At 38.2% G+C, this 11,392-nt stretch overlaps 1 protein-coding gene across 3 annotated transcripts; it reads right to left on the bottom strand.

Moving 5' to 3' along the window:
• Positions 1-5,006: 5,006 nt before the first annotated feature.
• tmem234.L (transmembrane protein 234 L homeolog) lies at positions 5,007-11,362 on the bottom strand. Of its 3 annotated transcripts, none has more exons than XM_041582152.1 (5): positions 11,277-11,362; positions 10,623-10,832; positions 9,422-9,488; positions 9,248-9,340; positions 5,007-5,620 (listed from the first exon to the last, which is right to left on the bottom strand). In XM_041582152.1, exons 2-5 carry the CDS (start codon positions 10,788-10,790, stop codon positions 5,550-5,552), a joined length of 399 nt encoding a protein of 132 aa, XP_041438086.1. In that variant the 5' UTR covers positions 10,791-10,832; positions 11,277-11,362; the 3' UTR covers positions 5,007-5,549. The 3 variants fall into 3 exon arrangements, with proteins under 3 accessions (XP_041438086.1, XP_018102225.1, XP_041438085.1); XM_018246736.2 differs by having other exon boundaries at positions 11,223-11,359; XM_041582151.1 differs by lacking the exon at positions 11,277-11,362 and adding an exon at positions 10,941-11,183.
• Between the last annotated feature and the right edge of the window lie 30 nt (positions 11,363-11,392).

Raw genomic sequence — 11,392 nt, 5'->3', positions numbered from 1 at the left:
CCCCAGACCACATCAGTAGACGCAGAATCCTGGTTGACCGTAAGATAGGAGGTAATACTGTCTCGGATGGGTTCTTTCAAAGCAGTGTGATTCATCCAGTAGGGGCTTAAGCGCCATACTCTATTGCTTGGGTCAAAGGACCCCACAATATTGACAACAAGAGGAGAATGATCAGATATGCCTCTTGTAAGGATCTCAGCGGATGTGACTAATTAGGTCATATCTGATGTTCCCATCGCAAGGTCAATTCTGGATAAACATTGATACCCAGGGGAATAACAGGTGAATTGTTTGGCTACCGGATTTCTGGCACGCCAAATGTCACTGAGGCCATAGGTAGAGACCCATTTGGCAAAATTGGGTTTACGGGCCTTTAAGGTTGTCAATCTGTCAATCTCCGGGTTTGGCGCAACATTGAAGTCCCCCATTATTAGTACTGGTGCCAATGGTAGTGTAAGAATCTTACGCATGATCTCCTGCAGGAGTGCGATATCAAAGGGGGGAGGGACATATACCCCCGCTATAGTATATAGGCGGCCGTATAATAGCCCGTGCAGAATCACAAATCTACCAAAGTGATCAGTCATTACTGAATTAACAGTAAAAGGACAGGATCTGGAAATAAGTATGGGTACACCTCTCGAATATGTGGAGTATGTAGAGTGATATGAGTTACTTAGCCATGGTTTTTTAAGACTTAGGGTTTTTGTTCCAACGAGGTGCGTTTCTAAAAGTATTATAATTTGGGGGTTTTCTTATCTAACAAAATCAAAAACCAGCTTACGCTTGATAGCAGATCCCATCCCCCGGACATTCCATGACATTACCTTAACCCTAGACATGTTTTAAACATATTGATAGTGTACCGTATAACCTCCCCACACATTACATTAACATATCGCTGCCATGTCAAGAAAAATTCCAAACTAAGAACATAATGGTTCCCCAACATCCCTTCACACACCCACCCTACCCACACAATCCCCAATATAACTGCAATTTTGTGTGAGTTTACACCCATAACCACAACCTGTATGGAAAAAAAGGAGGTTAGTATCTACTCAGCCTGTCCGAGAGTGGACGGCGCTTGTGCTCAAAGTTTTGTTACGAAGTGTAGGCTCAATGTCCATGAGAGGCCCAAAAAAAAAAAAAAAAAATAGTAGTTTCACCGATGTTGACAGGATAGGATTTACTGGTACTGTTCCGTGTCTCGAGTTAGCTGCTTAGCAAGTACTCATGCTTCTGGTTGATGCTGATTCTGAGGTGGAGGCGATCTGGGTCTTCCTTCCATCCAGGCGATCGTATCCTCTGGAGTGTTGAAAAAATGGGTTTTCACCCTGTCTGATATCCTAAGTCTCGATGGGAAAAGCATAGCATACGTGATCTGTCTCTGCCGCAACAGTCGTTTTGCCTCAGCAAATTGGGATCTTTGTTTTCTGACAGTTGTAGAATAGTCAGGGTACAGAGAAATCCTATTGTTGTCGTGTAGTATTTCACCTGCCAGACGTGCTGCATTTAAGGCTGCATCTCGGTCTTTATAATTAAGCAATCTTGCTATTAGTGGTCGGGGCAGTGTGCTCGGTGGAGGAGGGCGGCCTGGTATTCTGTGGGCCCTTTCCACTGCAAAGGCTGGAGAGAAAATGTGATCGCCAAACTTCACTGGTTCTTTCCCTCACTTTTTGCAGGTCATGCTTTAATATGGCAAAGTCAGTGTGAATTTCATCCACTTTTGATATTAACGTGGAGTGATTGCTGGTTATAATTTGCAGCACCTCTCCTAGAGTGGGGTCTGCAGGAGAGGCAGGCTGAGTTGGGGTGCCAGGCGTGGAAGGGCCCTCCCTAGGCTCAAGGGTAATGTCTGCGGGAGAGGACATACCTTGTTTTTTTCCCCAGAGGTGGCGACTGGCGAGCAAATCTCTCCAGCTTCTTGGCAGCAGTGTCTCTCAGCTTAGGATGCGAACCAGGGGAGGGAAAAGTCAGGAAAGTCCGTGCAGGAACGTCGCACCCAAAAATGTAAAGGTATAATCGGTAAATCCGGATCGGTAACAGGATTTTGTAAGTGAAAGTGAAAGCTCAGGAATACAGTATTTTACAAGGTTTCACTTAGAATAATAAACTCACTATAGGAAATTAATCACTTTATCACAATTTTTGAAATAATTTTAATATATTTTGATTTGGACAATTTGAGGTTATTCAAGGTTTATTCAGAGTCATGAAAGATAGCACAATTAAGACAAATACACACCCTCTACAGAAAACTGTTTAACAAACACAAGGTATGCATTCGGAAGCATTCCCTTTGGAAACTACGCATTTCCCTAAAACCCTCACATTACACTTTAGGCACATGATAGATTATTAGAAATTTACAAAATTGTGGTTACGCACATTAATGTGGCATCCGGACCCTATAAAGTTATTTGTTTTCCCCACATAATACAAATAACACAGATATTTTTATAAAATACATTGAATATGGTTCTAGAGCCATAGTGACCTTTATAAAGTATACTTACAGTATGTGGGGATATTTGCCCTATCAATCTTAAAATATATCAGTCATACCTAAAATAACCTAAACTGGGAGGTGCCACATTTCCTTTGCATTTTTCAGTCTACACAATACAGTTTCACCAAAAAAATGATAGCGCAGTGCTCTATGGTATACACAAGCTGGCACATTATCCCTTAAACGTATTTCAAAGACAATTTTTTACCTACACAAAAGCATACCCTTAGGTTTGATTTATACATTTGATATTACCTGATATTTGAATTAGTGCATATACAGGGGTGTTTCTGAGGAAGGAGCTTACCTTTCCTACGTGGGGGTCTGGGGGGGACTGCATCGCTAGTATTGAGATCGCAATTATACTAGAAAAGCTGAATTTCAGTTTAAAACATGGTTTTAAAGGTACCAGGAGTGGCTATTTGCTGCCTCTAGTAACTTGCTTTGTGCTGGCACCTGAGGCGAGTTTTCTCAACTCACCTCAATGTCGCAGCGCCCCTGGCTTTATATCTCTAACTAGGGATTATTGGAGTTACTCATGCTGTTATCTTGCTCTCTCTATATTTGTATTTATTTACTTATTTATGTCAATTTTATATATTTTTAGATTTGTACTATATATACCCACTAAGGTATAAAACAGCAAAATATATTGTTACATTTGTATATTAGTGAGAATTATTATTGTGTCACTTTAACTTAGAAACAACCCTGCAGTATATATAGATTTAATTGTATGAGATGAGTCAGCACTGATATATTGAACAGTGATTGGCTAATCTTTGATTGAGGGGATGGGGCTTAACAGATTTAAATATTTTATAATATTTAAATATATCCACCTGGAGTCTTTTACTGCTTATGGCAGTGCCATCTGGGCATGAAGTGCGTAAGGCTGTAGACTATTGAGTATATATATATATATATATATATATATATATATATATATATATATATATATATATATATATATATATATATTATAGTACAAACACCTGCACTCTGTCCTCTTTTTTCTCCAAGCCGGGTGCTCGGTCAAAGTGTTTATATATGCATAGAATGGACCAGCACACCGTTTTCTTCAATCAAACGTGTTTATTCAATACACACTGTGCATCCAACGTTTCGGCCCGCATCCGGGCCTTTATCAAGGATGATAAAGGCCCGGATGCGGGCCGAAACGTTGGATGCACAGTGTGTATTGAATAAACACGTTTGATTGAAGAAAACGGTGTGCTGGTCCATTCTATGCATATATATATATATATATATATATATATATATATATATATATATATATATATATATATATATATACACACACAGGTATGGGACCTTTTATCCAGAATGCTCGGGACCTGGGGTTTTCCAGATAACGGATCTTTCCGTAATTTGGGTCTTCATGCCTTAAGTCTACTAGAAATTCATTTAAACATTAAATAAACCCAATAGGCTGGTTTTGCTTCCAATAAGGATTAATTATATCTTAGTTGGGATCAAGTACAAGCTACTGTTTTATTATTACAGAGAAAAAGGAAATCATTTTTAAAAATTTGGATTATTTGTATAAAATGGAGCCTATGGGAGACAGCCATTCCGTAATTTGGAGCTTTCTGGATATCGGGTTTCCGGATAAGGGATCCTATACCTGTATATATATATATATATATATATATATATATAACCAACCATAAGCTGGTGCACTCTAAACTCCTCCAGTCATCACTGCCTGGGTGCTGGTTATATATATTATGTAAGAATCCAAAAAAGAACCGCACACTCAGGACTTTTTTAAAGTGAAAAAGGTAATACTTATTTATTTCAACGTTTCGGCTCTAAACACAAACACAATATATATATATATATATATATTGTTTTTTGTTTTTTTTATTTATTATGTATCAATAAAGACTTTCTTCGTTTTTAATAGAAACCTTTTGGAATGCTTTTTGTAGTTTACACTATTCCCTTACACACAGAGTATATAGTTCTCTACAATATTCCAGTTCTATATAACAAGGTTTTTCATTACAGCAGACAATTGATAAGGCAAATACCTCTTTAAAATAACCTCTCCATATGAACTGATCTGTCATTACATTCATATGAATCCTTTGTTCCTATGGCTCAGATCCTATGCGTAAGCCTTATATCCCAAAAATTCAGCAAAACCCTACTTTAGCAAAAATGTGGAAACACAGTAAAGGGAAGTTTCATTCAACAGTGCTTATGACATCCAGAGCAAAGTGCATAAGATGAATCCAGAGCTTTCACCACTGTCTCTGGTCCTGCTAAGACAGGGATCCCCAACCTATTGAACCCGTGAGCAACATTCAGAAGTAAAAGGAGCTGGAGAGCAACACAAGCATGAAAAATGTTCTTGAGGTGCCAAATAATGGCTGTGATTGGCCATTTGGTAGTCCCTATGTGGATTGTCAACCTACATTGAGGCTCTGTTTGGCAGTGCACCTGTTTTTATGAAAACAAAACTTGCCTCCAAGCCTGGAATTAAAAAATAAGCTCCTGCTTTGAGGCCACTGGAAGCAACATCTAAGGGGTTGGAGAGCAACATGTTACTCACGAGCTACTGGTTGGGGATCACTGTGCTAAGACATTGGTACCCAGTTCCATACTCTGTGGTCATACCCCTCAATTAAAGCATAATGGAAATCTGCTCAAGCTACCATATCAAGCTACCACAGGCTGGTTAGACAAGCACTAACAAGAAAAGCACTTGACTAGAAAAGTGTCTGAAACAGTCCCTTGTGCCATTACCTTTAAGGAATCTTTTTCACTCCTTCAGATTATACTTCAAATGAGAAATTCTGCATTTATCTACAATAAATCTGAAAAACCTTAATAATGCTGCTAAGGAAATTGCAAAATGTAATGCAGACCATCTCATTCTGGGTCTTTTCTGCACCTGTACACTTTGGCCAACAATAATTTTTGACCAGCTCTCTATACAGACATATTTTCCAGTCTGGTTTCAATCCTATCAGGTGCTTGTGTGTAGTTGCTTCAGTTGCAAATACATTTAATCGCTTACAGAACTTGCTACACAGAGTGCGATCCCAAGGGTTGTGAGAAACATTCCAAGAACAGCTCCTGAAAAGAGAGAGTCAGTGAGACCAACTACATGCCAATTTAGGGACATTATCAAAATCCACAATATAGATTTGTGGTGGGAAATATATATATATATATATATATATATATATATATATATATATATATATATATATATATATATATATATATATATATATAATTAGACCGGAGAACAAATGTGTTTTCAGAATTAGTCTCAGTAACATTAAATATGCACATCCATACTTATACAACCTACATTACTACACACCCTTTCAGCATTCAGGCCAGCCATCTTTCCCAAGTGTATCACACACGAGGAGTGTACATTGTTATGAGGTGGAGGTGTCGTTAGGAGAAAAGCACTTTCACAATTTATTTATTTTTTCTTTAAATTTGATTTCAAATCTGATGTACAGTGCTGAGTAAAAATAAACATACATACATTAGGCTCTTTATAAACTGTTAATATGATGAATTTTGTGACAACACTGCCTCCTGCAGGTTAGCTGTTGTATTGTTTTCCACTTTCACTAGGACACCACTTGTGATAATTTTAAATGTTTATAAATTCTAAATGGACTGTTGATACAATGTAAGACAAGGCAGCTGATTAACAGACCTGTCTGTGCTGGAGAAGACTTTTGCAACATTGTTTAAAAAGTAACAAGCAGGAGTTAAACAAATGCTGCTTTCAATAGCAATTGTTTTTACAACTAACCTGAAAAGCAAAATGTTAAATACATTTATATTGGAAAGTTGCTTAGAATTATGTTTTCTTTCATTAGGGAAATTATTATTTTTGGGTTGACTTGTCCTTTAAGGATGCCTTTGTATTGTGAATTAATTATATTTAAAGGTGAAGTATTTAGTTAAAGAGGATGTTTGAATAGTCCAGCATATGACCATGGGGTTCGTGGATGTAACAAGGCTGTTCCCAATCTCAGTGACAATGGGAATTTAAGTCTAATGGATTTCACTCTAGTAACTGCAACTACGCACCCCTAAGCATGCATGCCACATATTATTTGCACGGAATAACATACAATAAGAGATTCCAGAGGGAGGGATATAATACTCTATTGAAATGTTGTTGTTCTTGCTTCTGTTCTAACGCACATAAATATATCACCCAGCCCTAGCACACTTACTGCATTTATACCCAGCAACCATACCAAATGCACACTGTTGGTACCACCCCAACATTCATACTGCATTTTATAATCACAGATGCATTGAAGCCTATGGGTGACAATTTTTTTTATGGGGGTCATTTTTGCTGTGAAACTTGGTGAAAAATTTTGCTCATTATGAGACACAAGTATATGATGTTCTACACTTGTGTACCCTTGTGTGCTGCATACAGGCCTTCAGCTGGATGAGGCTTTCCAAGAAAGCTTCATGGCACACAAGACAACCTCTTTGTAGGGTATCATTGTTATATTGTGTAAACCTAAAAGAAAATTGTGAATAACTGGTTCATGAGATAGAAACTGTCAGACCACAATGATGTATTTAGTTTCCCAAACCTCACCATCATAGCACACATCCTGCAATCACATTCACTGATATCAATATTTCCATAATACTTATGCATTTCACCTCCCCTAATAAACATACTGCATTTACAGTCATATGAAAAAGTTTGGGAACCCCTCTCAGACTGCATAATAATTTACTTCACTTTTAACAAAAAACATAACAGTGGTATGTCTTTAATTTCCCAGGAACATCTGAGTACTGGGTTGCTTTCTGAACAAAGATTTTTAGTGAAGCAATATTCAGTTGTATGAAATTACATCAAATGTGAAAAACTGGTTGTGCAAAAATTTGGGTACCCTTTTAATTTTGCTAATTTGAATGCATGTAACTGCTCAATACTGATTATTGGCAACACCGAATTGTTTGGATTAGCTCGTTAAGCCTTGAACTTCACAGGCAGGTGTATCCAATCATGAGAAAAGGTATTTAAGGTGGCCAATTGCAAGTTGTGCTGAAAAGTGACAGCATGGGATCCTCAACTCTCAAAAGATCTGAAAACAAAGATTGTTCAGTATCATGGTTTAGGGGAAGGCTACAAAAAGCTATTTCAGAGGTTTAAACTGTCAGTTTCAACCGTAAGAAATGTAATCAGGAAATGAAAGGCCACAGTCAAAGTTGCTGTACAAATACAGGAGCGGCATATGTGGAGGATTGTGAGAATGGTTCCAGACAACCCAAAGATCATCTCCAAAGACCTGCAAGAATATCTTGCTGCAGATGGTGTATCTGTACATCATTCTACAATTCAGCGCAATTTGCACAAAGAACATCTGTATGGCAGGGTGATGAGAAAGAAGCTCTTTCTGCACTCACGCCACAGAGTCACTTGTTGTATGAAAAAGCTCATTTAGACAAGCCACAGTCATTTTGGAACAAAGTGCTTTGGACTGATGAGACAAAAATTTAGTTTTTGGGTCATAACAAAAAGCGCTTTGCATGATGGAAGAAGAACACATTCCAAGAAAAACACCTGCTACCTACAGTCAAATTTGGTGGAGGTTCCATCATGCTGTGGGGATGTGTGGTTAGTTCATGAACTGGGCCCTTGTTAAAGTCGAGGGTCGGTTGAATTCAACCCAATATCAACAAATTCTTCAGGATAATGTTGAAGCATCAGTCACAAAGTTGAAGATACGCAAGGGTTGGATATTCCAACAAGACAATAACCTTAAACACACTTCGAAATCTACAAAGGCATTTATACAGAGGGAGAAGTACAATATTCTGGAATGGCCGTCACAGCCCCTGACTTGAATATCATTGAAAATCTATGGAATGATTTGAAGCAGGCTGTCCATGCTCAGCAGCCTTCAAATTTAACTGAACTGGAGAGTTTTGTATGGACGAATGGTCAAAAATACCGCCATCCAGAATCCAGACACTCATGAAAGGCTATAGGAGGCATCTAGAGGCTGTTAAATTTGGAGGCTCAACTAAGTATTGATTGCCAAAATTCATGCACCCGTCTAATTTTATGATGCATATTGCAAATTTTCTGTTAATCCAATACACTTTATGTCACTGCTGAAATACTACTGTTTCCATAAGGCATGTTATATATTAAAAGGAAGTTGCTACTTTGAAAGCTCAGACAATGATGAACAAAACTCCAAAGAATTAAGAGGGGTTCCCAAACTTTCATTACATGTGACTGTAGGCTCACATATATCAGCACCCCACCACATACACAGCAAAAGTACTGCACTAACTTATGGATATCTCCTCCATACCATATAAGCTACATTCACATATGCACTCACACATAGATTACTTACAGTCATGGTTATCACCCCTGCCCCAGAAGAAGTACTACATTCTCGGTCACATATATTACCACTGCATTGGATTCAGAATACATACTGCATTCCAAGATATCATAATCACAGCCTATGTACTGACGTTTTTCAACAGCAAAAGTATGTGAATTTGCTAGCAAGGTGTATACGTCAGTGACAGTAAAGTATGTACTTTACTGTCACTGACGTATACACCTTGCTAGCAAATTCACATACTTTAAATTGTACATAGCTTCACATGGAACACAACATGCACATTACAAGGGAATAAATATATTAAAAATGTAGATTTAACAGAACTGCTTACTTTTTCCTCCAATATCTTCTCCTATGATCATCCCAGTTATGAATGTAAAAACCAAGGCCAGAGAATTACAGAATGGAACAGCAAGTGAGAGCTCTACAGAGAGATGATATAAGCAGAGGATTAACCTGTGCCAACAGTAAGGTTACCTGTTCCAAAACACCAAGAGAGTCCTACCTGCAGATGCCAGTGTCAGGTAGAACACTAATGATCCACTCTGGTTCAGCAAGAATGGGATCACGTACTGAAGAAAAAAAAGCAATGTTAAAATAAAGCTGTCATCAAATAAATAATGCCCACTGCATAGTTCATTTTAAATACTTTGGCCAAATTTATATAAGCAAATTACCATTACTGGCACTTACTCCGTAAGCTTGCTAACTTTTTATATTACAGGCTGAATTAAAAAGCAAATAATCAAAAAAGAATATAAACATTTGCAAAGTTGCTTAGATTACCTTTGTCTACATTATTCTGTTATTTTTATGTTACAGCACTAGACTGTATACCTTAGTTAGAGGACTGATTTTAACCTCAACTAGATATCTGACCAGCCTACTTCACTAATGTTACAAATCACCTACCGTACTTGTGAGTCCTTGGTTGATGGAATTTTGTAACTGATTGTGTTGGGCCTACACACAGGCCAAATACAGACCATTAGCCTTTATGTATGTGAAGTATTGTGGCACATGTAATTTTTAAATCAAAGCCCCTAGTTTTAATTCTGCATATAGGTGTTACTATAAAAGAAACTCAATTCTGTACCATATAAAATGAGTTATGTTTAACTCTGCCATAACACATTGTTTCATATAGTTCAGATATTTTCAGTTTGACCCTTAAATTGCTGCTTAATACAAAGCCGAAGGCCAGCATGTACCATGATATCCCTCATCAAGAATGTTTAGCATTCCAGTTGCTGTAAGGTGGCATTTTTTTATTATCCAAATGATCTGCCCATGTGCTGAGCAATCAGATATTGTACAGTTCACAAATATGGAACTCCAATTGCTCTGATCTGCTCACTTGGTCAGTGCCCTGGACATGCATGTATGGATGGAAACAGAGGGAAGCTGATTCTCCTGTTGCTTATTGCATCTATTGATGTCCAAGGGTGTAACAGAGCTTGTGACCACACCATGGACCTACGTGACCTTAGGCGGGGCCAAAAGCACAAAGAATTGTTCTGTCATTGTCTCCAGATCATACTTGAGAAATCTGTATGGGAAATATGGTGAGATTGCAGTACAGTCTGTCAAAACTGCTTCCTGGGGGACTGTAAACGTAGCAATGATTATGCAGATTCAAAATGAAGCATCTCTTGCATTTCCTAAATAAAAAAAACAAGTGTGCTACCCCAGGCTATAACTCTCACCCTGTAATTGAAGATCAGAAATCTAGCTTCTGACAGCAACTGCTTGAGGGTCTTCTCCTCTCTTACACTTTCCATGCCTTCAGCTCCCTTACGTAAGAAAGGGTTGGTGACTCCCCACAGCAAGGACACCAGCAGCAAGGAGAACATCTCTTCTGTATGGAGACTCATAAGTGCAAATGTTTCATGGGTCCTGCTACTATGTATCAAGTGCTGTTGAAAGAGTTGATGGTTAGAATTGTTAAATTAGGGATATAATGCAGACAAGATATTTCTGAACAATATACATAATTCCACCACATCATTTAAAAAGATATTCACATTGAACAATATAGTCCTGTTGGATTTGAAGAGCTTCATTTAAAAGGGATCAAATGACTGGCCTGGCAGGCGCCGGTACATAAGCCACTTTGCTGATAACCCACAATGCAATTGGGAATTCTGCGTATTGTCATTCACAACTATAAGTAAATGAAACTATAGCTAAGCAAGAGTCTGTGAGCCCTAAACAAACGTCTGCATGTTAAAGATAGCGAGTACAGTGAAGCAGTGGATAGAGGGAATATAAAAGGAGAAAACAAACATAATACTATAATGACTGACAGATCAGTGGCACTGGCGTCTGAGTTGTTAGGAGTTGACGTAACTCTCTAGTACCAGTGTCTCTACGAACGTGGAAGAACTACAACCCCCAGAATCTCCTTATAGCAAATGACAAGTTCCTTTCCACAAGCGAGTGCACTTCCTCCTTTCGTGGTCATAGAGTAGTGGCT

The sequence above is a fragment of the Xenopus laevis genome, chromosome 2L, assembly GCF_017654675.1.
Source record: "Xenopus laevis strain J_2021 chromosome 2L, Xenopus_laevis_v10.1, whole genome shotgun sequence".
Lineage (NCBI taxonomy): Eukaryota > Metazoa > Chordata > Amphibia > Anura > Pipidae > Xenopus > Xenopus laevis.
Note: the sequence above shows the minus strand (reverse complement) of the source record. Positions and strands in the feature narration are given on the sequence as shown.

Coding starts and splice junctions, on each gene's coding strand:
- tmem234.L (XM_041582151.1), bottom strand. CDS start 10,979: ATGAAGCTCTTCAAATCCAACAGGACTATATTGTTCAAT. Junction 9,341..9,421: donor CCTGACACTGGCATCTGCAG/GTAGGACTCTCT, acceptor ATCTCTCTGTAG/AGCTCTCACTTGCTGTTCCA. Junction 5,621..9,247: donor AGAAGATATTGGAGGAAAAA/GTAAGCAGTTCT, acceptor CTCTCTTTTCAG/GAGCTGTTCTTGGAATGTTT.